The sequence below is a fragment of the Rattus norvegicus genome, chromosome 5, assembly GCF_036323735.1.
Source record: "Rattus norvegicus strain BN/NHsdMcwi chromosome 5, GRCr8, whole genome shotgun sequence".
Taxonomy (NCBI): Eukaryota; Metazoa; Chordata; class Mammalia; order Rodentia; family Muridae; genus Rattus; species Rattus norvegicus.
Window position 1 is genome coordinate 118,255,421 of NC_086023.1, and position 22,850 is coordinate 118,278,270.

The window sequence follows — 22,850 nt, forward strand, 5'->3', positions numbered from 1 at the left end:
TAGCTTCTGTTTTACTTATTTTACATACTTAGCATATAGATTTCTCACAAGAACTATGTAATCCCCATTTAACGAGTAAGGAAACTGAGGGACACATCAGTTAGGTGTTATGACAGTTTGTACAGCGGGAGTACAGAAAAAGTGAAACTTGAATTCAAGCGACTGTGCTGGCATCCCATTGCTTTTATATATAGCATGATGTTCTTTCTTTATGAGGATTTTTGTGTACATATTAAAAAACAGGACATCCTTATAATAAATGTTAGTTGTTTTTTTAATTGGAAAAATTGAAAACGAGTAAGCTGCCAGATGGCATTCTTCTTTTATTGCTATATGAAAATTGAGTAAATATTAAGAATTCGTTAATGCAGTGTGTCCTTCTGCACCATGTAAGAGCTAGTGCTTCAGAAGAAAATGACTTCTGGTTTGAAAGCCTGTTTTTACAGGTTAGCATTTCTTAATCAAGCAGTTTGGTAGCCTGAGAGTCTGTAACTTCTGATTTTTACCAGAAAGCTTGCAAAGATTGAACTATATGGATTTTACCTTCAGTTGACCCTATAAATTTAAACGGAGCAAGTGGATATTTTCTGGTGTTTTGATTTATGCTGAACTTTGAATAACCCCTCATGATTATAATTCACTGAAAATGTTTGACATTAGCCATGACGTTGCCATCCTTGGTACTTTTAAATTTCAGTGATTTAGAAGGGAAAATTTATTAACCAATAATTCTCCCCCCACCTACATCCTATTCTTCATTTCTCTCCCTCTTGAATGACTCAATCTTGCCAGAGCAGGTATTTTGGGAAGGTTTTTTCAGTGAGAGCTGAGACACATGAGGACGTCAGTCGGTCCTGCTGTAAGGATGTTTGGAAGGCCACAGACAGATAATTCAGCTGTGGGGTTGAATCACATGTGAATCTTGCCGTAATGCTGCAGGCCCGTGAAAGGCCTTAGGTAGATGACCTTAAACAGCAAGCGCAAGTAGTTTTCCTGAGGGAACAGTTGTTGTGAACTGAGTTGTGAAAACAGACTGGAATGAACAGAAGCCACTGCTGAGCCCAGAACAGCTTGCCTTTGGATCTGTGAGGAACTTTGTGCACAGTTTCTGCCTTAACCCAGAGAATCCATCGTTCTGTTTGGTTTGCAGCCCAGGGGAGAAAGACCCAGAGCCAGGCTGGCTCCTTACCACTGTGCTCAATGTCCAGCCCATAAATTCTCTTTACACAGACTTTTAAAACTTAAAGGAAGGGGTATATCAGTTTCATTTATTAACTTAAAAGTATCTTTGGATTGTTGAGCGCATTAAAATGTTTTTAAAGTTGATAATATATGCACATCGCATAAAAATTCAAAAGTATACCCAGGCCTTTTGTGACAGTCACTCGGGGCTCTTCCAGGAAAACCCATTGTATTTAATGTCTTTCCTCCAAGATATCCTTTATAAACACAGCATTATATAAACAGAGTTTTCTTGTTATATAAATTTTGCGTTTGTGACACATAAGTGAGATACATCATACATATGTTTGCTTTTTGTAACCAATTCCATCTTCTTTCACTTTAGTATTTATTGAGCTACCTAGTTCTTTTTAATGACTGCATAATACATTATTGTTGATTGACAATAATTTACTCAACTAGCCTCCTGTACCCACGTGGTGTACTAAATGAGACTGTAGGGCTGGAGAGATGGCTCAGCCGTTAAAGGCTAGGCTCACAACCAAAATATAAGAGACTGTAGCCCTTTATTTGTTGCCACAGTCTTTTATAAAACTGCCACAGTTGAGCTAGTGACAGCTTTCTAGAGAAGAGCGTGCTAATCAAAGGAGCACATAGGTTTTCAACTTTGATACATTTTTACCAAATTGTTGCAACACCATTTTGAGACAAAAGAGTTTAGATGAGTTACAGTTGACATCTAATGTGGAATCATATCTCCATTCCGATGGTTCGACTGGAAAATATAAGCAGGTGTGTAATTCATGAAACTAATGCTCTTCCATGATGTGAAAGGACTAAGTGATAGCAATATATAACTATCAATTTTGTCTCAACTGTAATTTATTGTCTGTAGCTCAGAGAGTAGAGTATTAATATTCACTCTGGTATCAGTGCCCATCAGTCTACTCCACCAATCTGAATCTCCTCTGTCCAGGATTGAACTCTGAAATGAGGTGACAGGCTAGAAATCTGCTTTTTGTCAAGTGATTCGACAATTTGAGGGAATGCTGCTATCAGTTGATAGTCTTAGCAGTTCAGAGAAGCCTAATGTCTTTAATGGTATTCTAGGTGATGTGTACAGGGCCCAGCTTACAGATTTGGTAAGTAGTGACACAATTTTACCACATAGCAATAGCATAAGTAAGTCAGTTGCAAAACTCTCCTTTTTTTCTAGAGTATAAATGCAGAGGCCATCGGTATATGACAGGTTGTATAGTTTGACTGTGGTACTTGGGCAAGCCTTAAGGAAACTGTTGGCACCTGGCATCTCTGCACACAAGGCATGTACAAGGCCATCAATACAACTGCATTTGAAGGTCACCATTTGTTTATAGGACTTGGGGGAACTGACAAAGCCTACTTTGCCTTCCCTGGTGCCTGTCCACATGTACTTTATGAACGTCAAGGTACTGTAAGCACTAGTGCCCAGGGCACAAAGGTGTACTCCTCAGATGACTTGCCGTCTTTGCCTCTGTGGGAAAGCGCTACATCCTTTAAGTAATTTTAAGCTGCATCATTTGGCAAATGTGTTCATGCAATGGATTGACTGGCTGCAGGATAGTCCTCTCAGGACTTATGCACCACTTTTTAAGCCTGTGGAGTGGCTAGGTAGAGGGAACTTGATCCTCGCATCTGAGTTTGTACTGTGTTCAGGAGGATGACCAACCTCCGAAGCCCTCAGTGCAGCAGGTCGGAATGAGAAATCAAAGAGGTTGTGTGTGTGTGAGTTTGGAATCCAGATAGCACTGATCAAAAGCCTGCACTGTGAGGCAGCTGCTGAGGATGAAGTCAGCAGGACTCGGAGACCTCAGGTCAGGTCTGACAGAGGTTTTCTGGAATTTTGTGATTTGGAATATGAGTTTGGAAAGAAATCTTATTATGGTCTAATGGGGACGAAAGAGAATAGCTGTGTGCAGCAGAGGGTCACTTGGACTCGGCTTTCTTGTGGGATAACTTTCCCTTTCACAAATACCTTCCTGTCAGTTTGGCTTCACCGTAAGCTAAGGAGATGAGCCTAAAGGGATTACTGGCTGTATTACCTTTGGTCAGTGTTTTAGAAGAGGACAAACTACCTGTTAGTGTTTGTTAAATGGCCCAGAGAGCTAAAGCACTGGTCCAGATGCTCACATTTTCTGCATAGCATGTGCTTATGAGATGTGTGGTCATTGCTTATGTATTCCAGTGAATTAGCAGGTCTTACCCTGTCTCCCACAAAAGAAACCAGAACAGCGACTTCAGGAAGGTCCTTGGATCTAAAGAACAAACTCAGTCTTCAGAGGCAGCTCATTACAAGTCTCTCACACTGCCAGACATGGCTGTATTTCTAAAGTTCCCACTCCATTCTGCTCTCCAATGGGAGGACCAGACTACTAGATGGAAATCATAGTCCTACCTCAAGTGTGCTTCATGATTGACACAAACCAACGTGCAGGCATTGTAAATCGCTCTTTGTAAGACATGAAGCAGTGGTTCACCCACGACTGCATGAACTGGAAGTGGTGGCTCACCCACGACCACTTGACTAGGAAGTGGTGATTCAGCCACAAGTACATGGCTAGGAAGTGGCAGTTCAGCCATGACTGACTCAGATGTGGTGTCACACATGGTGAGGATGTGTGACAGTACTGTTTTTAGACAGAAACTTTTTTTTTTCCTACTTATCAATCAACTGATAGAGAGGAGGTATTTCTGGCTAGTTTAATTTATCTTCCCAGAGAAACGTGCTCGTTAGTGTCTGCAAGCCTTGCTTCACATTATTCTCAAAGCTCACGGTCACTAGGATTTATCCTCTGACCCGGCCTAAGCTCTTCAGAGATGTGATATTTTCTGTTACCAAAGCATGAAACGTGTATGTTTGACTTTGAGGTGTTCAGTGTAACACCTTGGCCTTTTTCCTGTTTAGTTTAGGCACAAGATGTGTGCTCTATATCACTGACCTGTCAAGGTTTACAAACAAAAACAAACTGTAAAATGAGTGGCATCGGTGTCCCTGATGTAGCCACTATGGTTGTCAGACAACTTCCTAGCCCACGGATGGCCTGTTTGCTGAGACTGAGGGTGAGGTGCTGTGCTGTTGTAAGCCTCTTTTGTGTGCCTATCCAGAGAGCACAGACCAGCTCTAAATTTTCATGTGAAAATGTAAGGGGTTAGCTTTAGCCAATTTTTGTAAAAGTTTTTTACTGTGTATATATACATGTCTGTTTATTGATCTGTGAACATTTTTTACTGTTCCCAAAGTGCAGAAGAGAGAGTTGGATCTTTGGGTGGAGCCCCATTCGGGAACTGGAAACAGTTCTCTCCAAGCCAGCATAGGCTGTATGCCTGAGTGTTCTCCAGCCCGGCCTGAGAGATTTTAAGAAGGTTTCACATGTCTGTACTTCCCATGCAACGACGCATTTCAACTACTGTGGATTTTTTTTCTCTGAAGATATTAGGCTATTTCTTATTATAAGTTCACTTTCTACATTTAAAAAGCACAGTTCAGTATTATTAAGAATATCCTCATTTCAACAGTGTGTTTTTAGTATCCCATTTACCGCAATGTACCACAATTGGTAGTACTTCAGTACACTGTCTTCTGATAGAACCCCATGCATTTCAGCTAGGTGGTGTACACATCCCTTCAGATAAGCATATTGCCTTGTTTTGTTTTTATTTGCACAGCCATCAGAAGTTCTGGTCAAGGAGTGACTGACAGTTGAATGTGGGAATAATTACAGCATGAAATAAACATTTCAAAAGATAAAACAACTAAAGGGCCTATTAATATCCAATCAACATAACTGAGAAAAGGGGAGAAACCAAGAGAAAGTAATCCTCTTCAGTCTTAATATCCAATCAACATAACTGAGAAAATGGGAGGAACTAAGAGAATGTAATCCTATTCAGGGACTGCAGGAAACTCTGTGGGAATAATGTTGATCAGCCTTTTAAGCTGGGATAGGGCGCTGGCTCAGATGTTTGAGGTGCTGGATTTTATAACCATGAGCTATACTTATAGGTAAATGTAAACATTTGGTTTTAAGTAAGTTTCCTACTTCTTGTGTGCTGATCTTTAACTGTGCTTGGTTTGCTGGTCAGGAACTGCCTTGTTCTGTGTATGATGGATAGAAAATCTGTTTCCAGTACCTAACAGAATTCAGAAGAGTAAGACACGAGGAACTAGAAACTGTACCAGTGCCTCAGTCTTGAGCAGACTGCCTGTGGGCACACACTTTGAACCTGATAGCACTGTGGTGGTGATTGGTTTGCTAGTGTAATACTTTGCTATATTGTGAGGTAGTTAAACATGAGTTAGAGTTAGAACATGTGTGCTCCTTATTCCTTATAACCACTTCCTCATTACCTTATATTCACTAGGATGCATATGTCTTTCCTAAAAGTACATTGGTCAGATCAGAAGACACTCTTTTGCCATAACCAGTCTAGTCATTTTTAGTACAACTAAGGTACTTGGGGAGGGCGGGGTCACACCTTTAAATTTTTATTTATTTGTTTTTCTTTGCATGTATGGTATATATTTGTGTGGGTTTTCTATGTGTGCATGCACATATTTGTATGCCGTACTCTGTGAACTGCTGAGAATGAATATGAATCAACAACTGAAAAAGGTCGTGAATTTGAAAGAGCGAGGGAGGAGGTTAATATGGGAGGGGCTAGAGGGGAGAAGTGGAAGGGAGAAACGATGTAATTATATTTTAATTTCAAAAAATAAAACAATAATTTTAAGAAGATTGGTTTAGTGCAGGAGGGCATATGTCTTTTATATTTCATTTGCTGACTTTCCTTGAGTGGCAGAATACTCAGGAAGTTAGGCTAATATGATCAGTAGACTGTCTATGAGTTTAAAGAGAGATCACTAGTTAAAGTGTAAATGTGGTAAATAACACATTGTGTGACCACAGCATACAGCTTTTTATTGTTAATGCAGTGTAAGTATCTTGCTAAGAGTATGAAGCCCAGGCTAGTCTAGAACTCTTCATGTAATCAAGGCTGACCTTAAACTCATAATCTCCCTGTGTGTGTGTGTGTGTGTGTGTGTGTGTGTGTGTGTGTGTTGTATAAATCATACTCAATACTGTCATTTAGGTATAGAATCTTAGAGTGAGGGAGTAGACATCATGGCTCATAGATCCACCCAATTGCTCATTTCACATTTGAGGAAACTGACTCATAGAAGAAATGAAGACACTTGTACAACTGTTGGATCAAGCCGGGGCTCAAAACTATGACTTACAGTCCATACTCACCTATATTAAAGGATTGGTTGCCTGTCATCTTTGTCTCTTTTTTGCTCTTTCTTTCTCCATTATAAAACCTCAAATTCCTACTTTTCTGAGAGATAGTGTTCCTGGTGGAAAAATCCCAATTTAACTGGCTGTGTGCCAGAACTGCTACATGTTGTGGACCTGTCCCTACGTCTTGCACAACTTAGTGGGTGCTTTATCTTTGCCATGCCCTGTCCCAGATGATTCCATCTGTGTGCCTCCAAAATTAACTAGTCAGCTGTCTGTCTTTCAAACTTACTATTTTATTCCGATGCTACTTATTTTGGCAACTTCCTTGGAATATTCATTTGAAAATTTATTTAACCATTAAAAGATATAGCATCTAAGTTACTTTCATTTAATTAATAAGGTCATGAAGTTACTATTTGGTTCTTAGTTTGGTTTGGTTTCTTTTTATTTAGAATACTTATAAAATACTACACTCTTATTGTGCAGAAATTACTGTATATATGTATCCTGTAAAATTGTCTCTCAGATGTGCTTCCTCTCATAGGAATTATGCCACAGCCTTGACTTCCTTGGGTGCGGGGTTGTTTTTTTCCATTTGTAATGTCTTTCTAATTCAGTGTTGACCGACACTGTTCTGCCAGCTTGGTTTTACAATTACTTCATCCTCAGTGAAGACTGTGCTCCAACCGTAATGTAGGTCTAGGGCAGTAAGCTACTGTGCCACACAGCCCAGAACTATGACAGACAGTAAGGTTATATGAGCTACCCATGCTCCTCTTCATGTGAGTATCTGTAGTCCATTACATATCTTAATATTATATATTTAGTATTCTCAATTCACAATAAGTGTGAAAATTACCAGAGGAGCCTTCCAGATAGGTCATCAGGTAAAGCCAATTGTTCAAGCTGAAGACCTTAGGGGTCCCATGGTAGAAGGAGAGAATGGACTCCAGCAAGTTGTCCTCTGGAGAGGACACATGGCATGGTGTGACACTCATACACATGTACATACACACCAACATGAATAAAGATAAAATGCAATGTAAAGTATTAGATGATGGGCTGGAGAGATTGCTCAACACTGCACAGGCTGCTGTTAAAGGGCTCTTAGTTCTAGTCCCGCACCCACATAAGGGCTTACAACCCTGTGACTCTGATTCTAGGGGATCTGATGCTCTCTTCCGGTTTCTATGTACTCACCAGCCCATGCACATGATGCAGACATACATTCAGGCAAACACTCATGTATATAAAACAGTAATAAACACAGCTTAAAAATGTATAAAAGATAAAGAACCTAGTGGACAATTTTTTATTTGAAATAAACTTGGTTCTGTCTGGCGAACATCCTGCTGTATGGAATATGAATCTCAGACCTGTCAGTGTTTGAGTATTGATACAGAACAGATTAAATTAAAACAAAAAGAACCCTGTGAATCTATGTCATATTATGATCATGAATAAGTTGTTTCACCTTGGTTTTTTATGTCCTTTTTGGGGACAGCACTACAAAGCCTGGGGATTTCCCCCCACATTCCTGTTATTTTTGACAAAGGTTCTTCCCAAAACATTTTGTCATGTTATTAAACTGCTGGCCTTCTTGACCTGTGTGACCTCCTTGTGCATCCGCCCTGCACCGCCTTTGTGGTTTTCCCAGGGCCACTTTGCTGTCTTCCTCATCTGGATTTTGGAGCAAGCGTGCTGCTCTGCACATCTTTTTCATGTCTGTCACTGGCAACAGCCATGTTTGGGGGAGCCTCCTCCCTGCCCCAGGTGATGTGCTGTGCTCTGCTTCAGTTTACGTGGAGTCTGGTTCTTTGATCTCGGAATGAACAGAGAAGTTCATATAATGTATTTTATAGGCAGTTCAGAAACTTGGAATCCTATCCATTGGGATATAATGACTGTCATGTGTTCCCTTCTCTTGCTGTAAATGTGTCCTTAGGCTCACCGAATGATTGGAGTCTTGCGAAGCTAGATATAAAGTTAAAATTTGGAAAGAAGTGCCAGAGGTGAGCTTCTGGAGACAAGCCGTACTTTCCGTACTGTCTGGTGTGTCATCGTCCAGGGCTGGAAGTACAAACCCTTAAGCAGCAAGCATGATATGTGAAGGATTCGGTGTTACACAGAGAGATGGTGTGTCTGTCTCCTGCAGTGTCTGTGTTCTTTCAGCCTTTGTTCACTCGGCCAAACTTTATTTGAGGCAGAGAAGTTTAGTAGCTGAAACGAGTACCCTGGAATTTAACTGCTTTAAACTCTGGCTCTGCTGTTTGCCAATTTTGCGCTTTGATGAAGTCTTTCAGTTTTTCTTCTTTTTCTCATTCAGGCAATGCAGATAATAATGGTGCCCACTTCTAAGTGGTGCGAGAGTGGAACAAGTTCCCATCAGTGAGTCCTCCTAGGCTGTCAGCACTGGGAGACGTGCACGGTTGTGATTGTTTGTATATGATGGGGAGTAGCTTGCTTTGCAAATAGTTACAGTCCAGCAAGTATTTTCCCAGTCGGCGCCTTCTGTGTCACAGGCATTATAGTAGTAGGCCCTTGAGCAAAGCAGCAAACAGACATACTCTTCTACCTTTTTAAAAAATTTTATTTTCACTTTAAGAACTCTGTGTGGCGTGTCTGTCTGTCTGTCTCCAGTCCTTGGAGCTGGAGTTACATTTAGTTGTGAGCTGCTGGATTTTAGTGTGAGGAACTGAACTTGGGTACTGTGTGCTCGCCTGCTGATTGATTGATTATGCATTTGTGTGTACAAATGTTCATGTACGTGTTCTTGCCTGTACATATACCATGGTGCGTCTGTGGATATCTTAGGATAACCTAGAAGTCAGTTCTCTTCTTGTGGTTCTCTCCCTCCACCATGTTGGTTCTGCAAATCAAATTCAGGTTTTCAGGGATGGCAGTAAGTGGTCTTACAGCGGAGCCATATCACTGACCCTGTATTTGGGCATTCGTTTGTAACACTCTGACACTCTGTTGTACTGTGTTGGTATATGGCTGTATTTTCCTGCTTTCTTAGCAGCTTTGATTGACTTTCAAAAGATATTTTATTATTAGGTACTTTTCTCACTGCTGTGACCAAATACCTAACAAAGTAATTTACTAAGGGAGGGGCGGGTATTGTGGCTTACAGTTTAAGAGGCGCTGTCTGTTGTGGCAGGGAAGACATGGTAGCAGGAATAAGACAGCAGCTCCTCACAGGGGAGCTTTAGTCACAAAACAGGGCGATGACTGCTCGTCCTCTGCACATCATTACCTTTTTGGTTTGGTTTGGTTTAGTTTAGTTTGATTTTGGTTTTTTGTCTTTTCGAGACAAGAGTTTCTCTGTGTAGCCCTGGCTGTCCTGGAACTCACTCTGTAGAATGTTTTGTCTTTAGTAAGACAGTTATAATGATTATATTAAAATTATAGAAATCATATAATAAGGCAATACAAAATACTCTGAGTATAATTAACTGGGGCACCTAACTCTGTAGTATGGAAATATATATTTATTACATACATATATTTATACAGTTTGGAAATATAGTATGGGATAGTATGGAAATATATTATTTAGTGAGGTGCTAAAATTGACCTCACTGAATAGAAAAATATTTCAGTGTGTAGGGAATTGGGAAGGCGTCTCATTGGAGGAGATCTTGGCAAAGACATGGATGAGTGGTAGTGGCCAGGGAGACATTCCTGACAGGAACAGCTTGCATAGGGCCCTAAGTTTTAGTAGTCTTGTGTGTTTGTGCTAAGGTGCGGCACAGAGGAGTGGCCGTGGACACAGTGGGACTGAACTGCATACCCACAGACATTCACTTCATAAAATTTAAAGAGTTAGGACTTAATTCTAAAGACAATACTGTCATTATGTATTTTAAGCAGAGGAGGAGGCTGTGATTATATTTTATTTTGCTTTTTAGGTCTAGTTTTATTTTTAAAGAACTGTTTTAATTCTTTGAGATTTTCACACAGCATTTATGGACATGTTCACCCACACAGCCTCACCCCCATTCTTCCCAGCTCCTTTCTTCCTCCCACTGCCTCACTTCCTTTCCTTTTTAATGATCTATCGAGTCCAGTTTGTGCTGCCCATGTACTGAGAGTGTGGTGCCGTCCGCTAGGGCTTCACCCTTATAGAAAATTCCCCTCTGCCAGTCAGTCAGCAGCAGTCAGGGTTCCAGAGGTGTGGGAGAGCTTGTGTGCGCTGGTGAGGACGAGGTTAGAGACTGTAGGCATGGTGTCGGAGTGTAGCATTTATCCAGACAGGAGCAGTGTGAGGCTCAGTGAGGCGGTGGGGTGGCAAGGAGGAGGAGCTGATAGGAGACGTGGACTAGAAGAGTTTGAAATGTGCACCACTGCCAAGGCCAAGAGGGCAAGTGTGTGCCAGGGAGAAAGGGGTCTTTGTTAGGTCAGATCTCCCTGAGGAGTGCAGGATCCAATATCCATAATAAATACCAAACCTTAGCGTCACCTCAGGAGTTCTAAAACGTTCTGGATGGCCTTTCTTGGGTCCGGTGTCTTGACTGGCCGGCCAGTGCTCCATACTGAGTGGGAATGTGGGACACACACTCCTCTGCTAGCATCTGTGCAGTGTTCCCTGAGTATTTGCTGTTCTTAGTTGATTAACTGAACACTCTCATGAAACGTCCTTTTCATAAACAGTTGAATTAAATCAAACACGAGACACATACTGTGGAAGGTGTAGTAGCACATAAAGGTTTTGAATAAACAGAAGAGATTTCCTTCCTAAGGCTACTGGCAAGTGCTTCTTATGCTCTGAGATTGGCCGTTAGTGCCCTCTGTTGGGTATTCCCTCGCAGGCTGCATCTTGCAGTTCTCTTTATCAAAAGGAGAAACGTGAGAGATTAGGAAATGATGATAGTGACTGTGGACGGAGCAGAGGGTAAAGGCATGTGCTGTTCATCAGGGTAGCCCAAGTAGGAGAGAACCTCTTCCTGCAGGTTGTCCTTTGGTGATGGTCGTTCGAGCGCTCTCTCTCTCTCTCTCTCTCTCTCTCTCTCTCTCTCTCTCTCTCTCTGGTGAAAGGTGATACATCTGGTGAGAATGCTAAAGATCTGGTTGCAGGACCTCAATGTTCAGTGGCAATCTTGAGAAATATCTATCATCTTGTTTGATAGACCCTGTTTATGATATTATAGACTGTTTTCAAAAAGTGGACATTTCTAGTGAGAAGCGGCATGTGTCAGGATGATGTCTGAGGATTTTCCATGCAGTAAAGAATCACAAAGCAGCCACTGCAGTAGGCAAGAGCAGCTGCTGCCTTGGTGGTCAATGCAGAAATCACTTGCTCATTATAGGATGTAGGAAATGACACAGTCAGGAGCATCCTCTACAGGACGGTGGCTATTAGATGGGCAGCTTCATTGTGTGTGTGTGTATGTGTGTGTGTGTGTGTGTGTGTGAGAGAGAGAGAGAGAGAGAGAGAGAGAGAGAGGGAGGGAGGGAGAGAAAGAGAGAGAGAGAGAGAGAGAGAGAGAGAGAGAGAGAGAGAGAGAGAATGAATGCTTAAGTTTTTCTATAAGCCACAAAGAAGCAATCATTGGGTTCTGTCTTCCAGGACAAAGTAGTAAGATTAGTGGAATGACTAAGACGCCAAACCTGAATACATTTTAGTAAGCAAGTGCTCCTATACTAGTTTGCACTCTGAAGGATACTGTGTGCATAAGGACGCACTTGACTTTTCTGTAATTAGTGAAATTCATTATCTTTCCACAGCAGAGCTATTTTCATTATTTCTCAGTGAATCGCCCTCATTATATAGTGATACTCTTTCTAATGCTCGCTTGTCCACCTCAGTGACAGCACGCCCATTCGCCTCTTCACGTCTCTGGCTCAGGGTTCCATGGATGGTATCAAGTGAGTATCCACAGCGAACTTAGAGAAATCATTCACTTTTGGTATATTTTCCTCTTAGTCTTTCCGGTAATGTTTAGTGATCACCAGGAGGAAGCCATTCCTTCCTTCCTTCTGTGTATTTCATGTAGTTTCCCTCGTGTCCCAATAAAAAAGCCTTTTATCAAAAACTGACATCCTAAATGAAGGACGTAATTGTATAGCTTATTTATTAGTGTGTTAAGCTTAAACTGTAATGGTTTCATATTTCAAAATGAAAGCTTGTTGTGATTCATGGTTGTCAGTGACAAAGTGGACAGTTCCTCCATATGGCCGCTGGGATTGCCTTTGCATACACACCGGCTCGCTGAGCCCCGCCGCTCTTCCTGTACAACAGCTCCCTCTACTTGAAAGCATCAGTGTAATTACAGCTTAACACTACATACCTTATTAGACCCTTTTCTTTTTTGTTTGAATTCTCTTGCTACATCATGCATTGTTAAATATCAGATTATGCTAGACAGTTAACAAGGGCCTGTCACTTGGGAAAGAGTCAAGGTCAGTTGAGAAGAAAAAGCAAGAATTATATTTGAGAGCATTGTTCAAAGGCTATTTTAGGCTTTGTCAGTGTCGCTGTGTATATTTTGTTATAATTCTGTGCAGTGCTTTGAAAAGAATGTACTGAGGTGTGGAAAGCAGAACCAGACATCTTCAAAGGAGCCACCAGCACTTCTCACAGACACAGCCTGCGTTTGGCACGTCCTTGCTTTGCTAATTCCTAAGTGTTACAGTAAATCTGGCAGTTTCTTTCTCCCTCTTCTCTCGGGAAGAATTGGACGCAAGCAAGCACAGACGTAAAATGGTACAGACGTGACGAAATAGCGGCACAAGTGTGCTGCGCACGGTTGACGAGGAAGGCTAGCAACAGTGCTGCGTCATCTGCCAGTCTCTATCAGCACAACAGGCAGAGCTGTAGTGGGCAGTGGGATATCTGAGCAGGGTGGCTGCCTCACTCAGTTCTTACTGAGCGCCATCCTGAGCAAGCAGCAGAGCCTGGAGTTCGGGAGCAGGGGCTGCCCAGTGGAAGCTTGGCTCTGTCCCTAACCAGTGGCGAGTGGTGTCCAGGTCCCTTAGCTTTCTCAGCATCACTTTCTGTCACCTGTGAAATGCAGACTGTAAGCTTGGTACTGTGGCTCATTGTAATCATAGCACTCAGTAAACTGAAGCAGGAGAATTACTCTGAGTTCCAGGTTTTTCTTCAGAGTGGTCTTTTTCAAGCAGATGCATTAATATGTCTGTTATCTTCTGTACTCTAATCAAAGAACACAGGGTCCTCCCACTGGGTGAGAGGGCTTCATATCGGCTTGCTCATAAATTCCCTTTATCTATATTGGTATCTTTCTGATCTAGGCCCCCTAAATCGGTCATAATTCGATTATTTTAAACTATGCACTGTAAGCACATACCTGTATGTGTGTTGCCGATGCTCTCATACCAGACAGTCACTTTACCATGCAATACTTACTCTTGTTTGTGTGGGAATGTGCGTGCGTGCGTGTGTGTGTGTGTGTGTGTGTGTCTGTCTGTCTGTCTGTCTGTCTGTCTGTGTCTATATGAGTATGTGTATGGTGCACAGGTAAGGTGCATACACCTGTATACAGTGCAGAGGTGAGAGGGTGGTGCCATGTGTCCTCCGCTGTCACTCTGCCTTTTTCTTCGAGGCAGGATCTCTCCTTGCATCTTGGGCTGGTCTTTCTCTAGTCAAATGGAAGCCAGCAAACCCCAGCATTCCTCCCATGTCTGTTCCACTTGGAGATAGGTATCTGTGTCAACATTCGAACTCTGGCTCCTATGATTTGGGAGTAAGTGCTCTCAGTTGCTCAATTTTCTTTTCAGCTGCTAAATATATTTTAAAAATAATCATTCATCCTCCCTCCCTCGCTCGCTCCCTCCCTCCCTCCCTCCCTCATGTGGTTCCTAGAAGGATGCTGACTTTGAGTGATGGCGTGTTGTTTCTATTTTACGCTCCCCGTGGATCCTGCACGTGGACCAGTGGCCACATCTTTGTCCCACAGTATACCTAAGCTTGAGACTGTTAGAGAATCTTGCCTTACTGTTCCCAGATCTCTTGTGGCCGGTCACTGGAAGTTTAAAGAATAAATTTATATGTATTGAACATTCAGACTACAGTTGAAACTGTTATGTTTATGCCTTCACCCTGATGTAAGCTGATATTATAAGATATATAGGATGGAGTTTTCTTTGATTTAAGCTTCTAGAGAACAGCAGCAGAATACTGGCCATATGAGATAAATGAACCAGATTTGTGAAAGATAAGCTTTCTTAAGCCTGCATATTTAATTCCAGGGGGCTGACTTTCTTTCATTTAACTTCTAGGACCCCCTGGATCCCATGAGGTCAGTGATTGTGATTCGCTCCTTGGTGGCAGATGGCGTAGCAGAAAGAAGTGGAGAACTTTTGCCTGGAGATCGCCTAGTCTCCGTCAATGAGTTCTCTCTGGACAATGCCACTCTTGCTGAGGCTGTGGAAGTGTTGAAGGCTGTACCCCCAGGTGTGGTGCACCTTGGCATCTGTAAGCCTTTGGTGGTGAGTTTGGGACTCAGTTAATACAGAGGGGTAATAGTGTGGTAGTTAACAACATGAACTTGGAAGACAAATACGCCTCACCTGTAAGGCTTGACTTGCGTTAATAAGGCAAATAAAACTAGTAAAGAACATGGACCAGGGGAAACAGTCACTCCTGTCCTTGAAATCTGTCCCATATGGCTGGCTACTGTGTGTGTGACCCTGTGCAAGTTTCTTTTTTTCGTTTTTATTTTAGTGCACGGGTGTGTGAGGTTTTTGTACATGTGTCCACTGCCCACAGAGGCCAGAGGAGTGCGTCAGATTCCCTGAGCTGTAGTTAGAGGTGAATGTAAGCCACAATTTGTGGGTGCTGGGGACTCACACCCAAACAGTCCCTAGCACCAAACTCTGCTGTTCTGAAAGAGCAGTAAGCAAGTTTCTGATGCCTCTGACTTACAACATTAGAGCAAGTTTCAGAAATCCGGGCCATGCCACCCAATGTGACATACTGAGTGACTGCTCACTGCTGGTGGTGCCAGCCTTGCCCCTGCCACTTTTACTAACCCTTTGCCTTCGGGTTTCAAAATAGACTCTAAGTTTTAGTCACATCCTTTCAATGTCAATTAACATAATTTTCCATTTTAATTTTAGAACAGTGGTTCTCCACCTTCTTAATCTTTCTATCCTTTAACACAGCCTCATGTTGTGGTGACATAGATGATTTTGTTGGTACTTCATAACTAATTTGCTACTATTATGAACTGTGATGTAAATATCTAGTGTGCAAGGCGATCTGCTCTGTCACTCCTGTGAAAGGCTTGTTCCACCCTAAAGGGGTTGCAGCCTACAGTTGAGAAGCACTGCTTCAGACTGATGTTCAGAAGGTACAGCGAGCTGGAATTCATAACCTGCATTGGTTTTGTTCATATGGAAATGAAATGTTCAGTCTTTCCTGTCATCATCTGTCACCAGCATGTCTGCTAAGCCCTAATGCTGACCCCCCTCCTGTGGTCAAATCGTTCTGAGGTCATCTTACCGTATGATGCACTGTTTCGTGTTACTGCTCTTGACTGTGGGTCCTAAAACTGTGTTGTTGAGGTTCTTGGTGTAAAACAAATACTGATTGTGTTCATTTAGTTTTGAATGAGTATTTATTGTACATCACTATATTTTAAGCCTCTCACATGTTCTAATTAGTACTAATTCAAAGCAACGTTAAGCCTTCTCTTGTCATTCGCTACAAATGAGCCAGTGGAGACACAGAAGGTTGAGTAACTTTTCCAGAGTTTTTTCTTTAGTAAGGGGTGGAGTCGAAGTATGAGCTTGGCTGGACAGTTTCAAAACGTGTACCCTTTTTTAGGCACAGCACGCTAAGCTCGCTTTATTACAATGTCCTCTTTAGTTTGCCTGCATGTATCTGAGTAGTAATTTCGTCATGGTAGGTTGTCAGCCTGGGTTTCAGAGAGCCTATTTCTAGTTTTGCTCTGAATAACCCAGTGAGTTTCAGACTTCAAAGGTGTGTAGGCTCAAAGAATCCAGTGGGAGACCATTGAACTGGAGATCAAGATCCCCTCCTCAGAGGCTGCTAGTTCTTCCCAAGCCTCCCTCTTCAGTGGGCCGCCCATATCGCTCTGATGCAGCACTCCATGTTTCATAAAAATTGGATCGGCGATTTGATAAAGTCAATCACTTTTATTCTATGAATCTTTTATAGAAATTCATAGTGGAATGAGCAAGACTAAAGAACTAGTCTTTTCTTGCCTCTGAAATTATTTTGGTGTGTAAATATATTGGCATGTTACATGATAGCAGCTCAGGAACCTCACTAGCTTGGTAGGCAGTGACGCTTATGTTCATACACACACACACACACGCACACACACACACACACACACACACACACCCCACATATATGGATAATGAGCAGTGTATTGCACAAAGTGTTTTTGACTTAGGAAACTGCAGTGTGACCTTTGTTCTTTTTTCATTTTTGTGGTTGAGATTGATTCTAGGACTTGTACATCACTGTCTTTTAAGCCTCTCACATGCTTGCCCATGCTAATCACATACCCTACCAACATTACATTTTTTTATATTCTTCTATACACATTAAAATGCCTGAACATGGGCTGGAGAGATGGCTCAGCCGTTAAAAGCACTGGTTGTTCTTCCAGAGGTCCTGAGTTCAATTCCCAGCAACCACATGGTGGCTCACAACCATCTGTAATGGGATCCGATGCCCTCTTCTGGTGTGTCTGAAGATAACTACAGTGTACTCATATAAATGAAATTAATCTTCTAAAAAATGCCTGAATATAACAATGCCTATCAATTACTTTAACCATTTAAAATTCAGTCTAGTACATGGCTGACCAAGATCTTGACTTTTCATATATGAGTTGTACTGCCTTAGGCAACAGATGGTAAATTGAAGTACACAGTGTGCTTTTTCATAAATTAAGGAGGGAGAACATTAATATTTTTATAAGTTTCACCTTTTTAGGTTGTGACAAGTATTTTGTCTATATTTTCTCTGACAGTTATTTACTCATCATGACTATATGAGAAAATCCTTAGGAGAGAGACAACACAGGCTCTCCCTTTAAGCAGCATTAGGAAGTCTGAGGCAGTGTGAAAACATGGAACCTATTCCATTCAGAAGCCATGACCCTAGAGGTCAGCCCTGGGAGGGATTTAGCCTCATCATGAGTGTGAGGCTCCCAGGAGAGCTGGGGGATGGGAGGCCAAGCTTAAGGGGCAGGTGAAGGGGATGGTAGAGGGCTCTGAATAAACAGGTGCATGTGCTGTGAGTCCTGGTGGAGGCAGGAGAATATAAGTAAGAAGGGTGGATGGGCAGAAAGACTGGATGTGTAGCACAACAATTACCTCTGTAGTAGTGAGCCCTGTAATAGCTGTACTTATAGAACTACCATGAGGAATTGTCACCTTACCCATGATAGCAATTCATCTTATCTTCTGCAAACCTACATCAAACATATTGACTACAAAAACCCTACTAAACTGGCTTTTAAAAACTGTACCGTGTCTTTAGCACTAGGCAGACCACACAGGCCCTGAAGCCCTTGGCTATCGAGCTGTGGCTACTCTGTGGCCTCAAGGCTGTGTACCCTGAGGCTTTTCCACCTCACTACCCACGTTGCTGATCTGTAAAATGAGGATTACATGGAGTGGTAATTGAGGACCTGGGCTCTGGAGTCAGATTCTGGACGTGTAACTATTGAGTGACTAGCACTAATTGAGCCCGTTCCTCATGGGTAAGCCTCTCTCTCAGTGCCCATTGGTGATGTGCACCTGAGTGTGTTCAAGTACCTAAGCCTATGCTTGGTGCAGGCCTCACGGCATAGCTGTACCTGCAAGGCCTTTTCCCGGTGAGTGGCTTTTCTTTAAAGAATGCTTCAAATTGGTGAGCTGTGCCCTAAGGTTCCTTTTCTTTTCAGTGTGGGTAACTGTTGGCTTTGTTGATAACGTTTGCATAGCCTTTATGGGTTATTGCAGTGAATGAGAACTGTCTCAGGGGGACTTGAAGCTGAAGGATTTTCTTGATCATAAAAATGGTTTTTATTTTCAGGAGGAGGAGAAGGAGGAGAAGGAGGAACATTTTATTTTCCATTCAAACAACAATGGAGATAACAGTGAGTCTCCAGAAACCGTTCACGAGATCCACTCATCTTTAATCCTCGAGGCACCCCAGGTATTTGATAAAGTTATCTGCCATTTGAATGGGTGGGGGGAGGACACAAGCTTGTTCCCACTCACTTGGCTAAACAGTTACAAATGAAATCCACCCCTTCACCATTACAGGTTTGCCCTACCTGTAACTAGTATATCTTAAATTAAAATTTTTCATTTAGTGTAACATTGTCTCTTTAATGACAGAAGTTGTAAGGCATTTTCAAAGAACAAACACTAGGGTTAACAGCATGGCTCACGTAAGACACCAAATGACCTGAGTCCAGCATCTGGAGTCTACAAGATAGGAGAAAACTAACTCTCACAGTGGTCCTTTGATTTCTACACATGCCCTAAGGCACATAACTTCTTCCACCTCCATAATCCAAAATAAATATAAAAAATATTTTAAAGGAACAAGCATATTTTTAAACACTAATATATATTCAATATTTGGAAGAACGATATATCATGGAAACAGACATCCATGTAAAATGCTATAGACATGGAGCCAAACATGCAAATTCACATTTGAAGCTTTCCCAAGAAGATGGAGAGAAACTTGAAGCAATCCCACTAAAATCAGGGACTAGACAAGGCTGCCCACTCTCTCCCTACTTATTCAATATAGTTCTTGAAGTTCTAGCCAGAGCAATCAGACAACAAAAGGAGGTCAAGGGGATACAGATCGGAAAAGAAGAAGTCAAAATATCACTATTTGCAGATGATATGATAGTATATTTAAGTGATCCCAAAAGTTCCACCAGAGAACTACTAAAGCTGATAAACAACTTCAGCAAAGTGGCTGGGTATAAAATTAACTCAAATAAATCAGTAGCCTTCCTCTACACAAAAGAGAAACAAGCCGAGAAAAAAATTAGGGAAACGACACCCTTCATAATAGACCCAAATAATATAAAGTACCTCGGTGTGACTTTAACCAAGCAAGTAAAAGATCTGTACAATAAGAACTTCAAGACACTGAAGAAGGAAATTGAAGAAGACCTCAGAAGATGGAAAGATCTCCCATGCTCATGGATTGGCAGGATTAATATAGTAAAAATGGCCATTTTACCAAAAGCAATCTACAGATTCAATGCAATCCCCATCAAAATACCAATCCAATTCTTCAAAGAGTTAGACAGAACAATTTGCAAATTCATCTGGAATAACAAAAAACCCAGGATAGCTAAAACTATCCTCAACAATAAAAGGACTTCAGGGGGAATCACTATCCCTGAACTCAAGCAGTATTACAGAGCAATAGTGATAAAAACTGCATGTTATTGGTACAGAGACAGACAGATAGACCAATGGAACAGAATTGAAGACCCAGAAATGAACCCACACACCTATGGTCACTTGATTTTTGACAAAGGAGCCAAAACCATCCAATGGAAAAAAGATAGCATTTTCAGCAAATGGTGCTGGTTCAACTGGAGGTTAATATGTAGAAGAATGCAGATCGATCCATGCTTATCACCCTGTACAAAGCTTAAGTCCAAGTGGATCAAGGACCTCCACATCAAACCAGACACACTCAAACTAATAGAAGAAAAACTAGGGAAGCATCTGGAACACATGGGCACTGGAAAAAATTTCCTGAACAAAACACCAATGGCTTATGCTCTAAGATCAAGAATCAACAAATGGGATCTCATAAAACTGCAAAGCTTCTGTAAGGCAAAGGACACTGTGGTTAGGACAAAACGGCAACCAACAGATTGGGAAAAGATCTTTACCAATCCTACAACAGATAGAGGCCTTATATCCAAAATATACAAAGAACTCAAGAAGTTAGACCGCAGGGAGACAAATAACCCTATTAAAAAATGGGGTTCAGAGCTAAACAAAGAATTCACAGCTGAGGAATGCCGAATGGCTGAGAAACACCTAAAGAAATGTTCAACATCTTTAGTCATAAGGGAAATGCAAATCAAAACAACCCTGAGATTTCACCTCACACCAGTGAGAATGGCTGAGATCAAAAACTCAGGTGACAGCAGATGCTGGCGAGGATGCGGAGAAAGAGGAACACTCCTCCATTGTTGGTGGGATTGCAGACTGGTACAACCATTCTGGAAATCAGTCTGGAGGTTCCTCAGAAAATTGGACATTGAACTGCCTGAGGATCCAGCTATACCTCTCTTGGGCATATACCCAAAAGATGCCCCAACATATAAAAAAGACACGTGCTCCACTATGTTCATCGCAGCCTTATTTATAATAGCCAGAAGCTGGAAAGAACCCAGATGCCCTTCAACAGAGGAATGGATACAGAAAATGTGGTACATCTACACAATGGAATATTACTCAGCTATCAAAAACGACTTTATGAAATTCGTAGGCAAATGGTTGGAACTGGAAAATATCATCCTGAGTGAGCTAACCCAATCACAGAAAGACATACATGGTATGCACTCATTGATAAGTGGCTATTAGCCCAAATGCTTGAATTACCCTAGATGCCTAGAACAAATGAAACTCAAGACGGATGATCAAAATGTGAATGTTTCACGCCTTCTTTAAAAGGGGAACAAGAATACCCTTGGCAGGGAAGAGAGAGGCAAAGATTAAAACAGAGACTGAAGTAACACCCATTCAGAGCCTGCCCCACATGTGGCCCATACATATACAGCCACCCAATTAGACAAGATGGATGAAGCAAAGAAGTGCAGGCCGACAGGAGCCGGATGTAGATCGCTCCTGAGAGACACAGCCAGAATACAGCAAATACAGAGGCGAATGCCAGCAGCAAACCACTGAACTGAGAATAGAACCCCCGTTGATGGAATCAGAGAAAGAACTGGAAGAGCTTGAAGGGGCTTGAGACCCCATATGTACAACAATGCCAAGCAACCAGAGCTTCCAGGGACTAAGCCACTACCTAAAGACTATACATGGACTGACCCTGGACTCTGACCTCATAGGTAGCAATGAATATCCTAGTAAGAGCACCTGTGGAAGGGGAAGCCCTGGGTCCTGCTAAGACTGAACCCCCAGTGAACTAGACTGTTGGGGGGAGGGCGGCAATGGGGGAGGGTTGGGAGGGGAACACCCATAAGTAAGGGGAGGGGGGAGGGGGATGTTTGCCCGGAAACCGGGAAAGGGAGTAACACTCGAAATGTATATAAGAAATACTCAAGTTAATAAAAAAAAAAAAAAAAAAAAAAAAAAAAAAAAAGAAGATTATCTACTCAGACCTCTTTGGTCCTATAATCATAGACAGTATGTATTAAGTATTCCTTTTACTCCTAAAATGTACTTCGTTCTTTGCTGTAGTTGGTAACAATTGTCCAGCAATGTTCCTGGCATATATGTACAGTGTCTCAGACTGAGAAGTATTCCTATAATGTCCACCACCCTCTTAAAAATGAAGACATTTTATTAACCATGATGTTTTCAAATATGTCCTCTGACTGATCGTCTTTTGAATCAGGTTTGTGGTATTGATTTACTGTTTCAATGTGAAGCTTAACCATGTGGTGTTAAGTTATGAGAAGAAAGCAGAGGGGAGGTTGATTGGAGACTTTGCACTAGGTAGTGCTTAATGGACAGGGCTTGCAGTAGAATGAGGGCTGATCTATAGGCAGTTAGGCCCCTGTGTTCAGCAGCCACTGGCTCAGCAGAGTCAGGGCAGAGGCTCAGCATAAACTGTTTTCATGCCTCTTTAGCATATTCTCAGTGTAGGTGAAATCTTATTTCTGTTATTTAGCCTCTTAGGAGAAAATTATACTCGAAGTGCTTGAGACATGACTATGTCCTCAATGTGTAAAGAACTCTCTTTGTAAAGGGCTCAAGCTGGCGCTCTGCAGTGGAATGTCACCTGGCATCTGCAAGGCCTTAGGCTCAGTCCTCTGTCCTTTAAAAAAGTAAAAAACAATGGATTTTTAACTGTCCGGTAGCTTCACTTGTTGAGTTACTCATGCATGGCCACGCTGAGCTTGCAGTCTTTCCTATCTTAGGAAAGTAGGAAGTAGGTAGTGAGTCTATGGTTATGAACTACCATTAGTATTAGGGAGAAGTTGCATCTGTGGTGTAACATTTTGACCAGATTCCTCACTGCGATGGAGAATTGTTGGTGGCTACTGTACAATGAGGCTTTCAGTGTGGTTTCCCTCACGTATGGCAAGTTCTGCCTCTTTACTCCATGTGCGTTTGTTTTCTGGGCTGTGCAGAATGGGCTGCAGTTTCTCTGGTTTCGTGATACAGAAGAGCACGTACTTCTGACCATGTGTTGGCTAAGGCAGGGTGCTTCAGTCAGGTTGG

At 42.0% G+C, this 22,850-nt stretch overlaps 1 protein-coding gene across 7 annotated transcripts in view; it reads left to right on the forward strand.

Moving 5' to 3' along the window:
• Patj (PATJ, crumbs cell polarity complex component) overlaps nucleotides 1-22,850 on the forward strand; it is a 302,745-nt gene that overhangs the window by 77,864 nt on the left and 202,031 nt on the right. For all 7 annotated transcript variants that reach the window (XM_039109186.2, XM_039109188.2, XM_063287101.1 and 4 more), the window contains exons 18-19: nucleotides 14,703-14,912; nucleotides 18,481-18,603. In XM_039109186.2, the coding sequence (XP_038965114.1) occupies nucleotides 14,703-14,912; nucleotides 18,481-18,603 (333 nt within the window). The remainder of the gene's footprint in view (nucleotides 1-14,702; nucleotides 14,913-18,480; nucleotides 18,604-22,850) is intronic.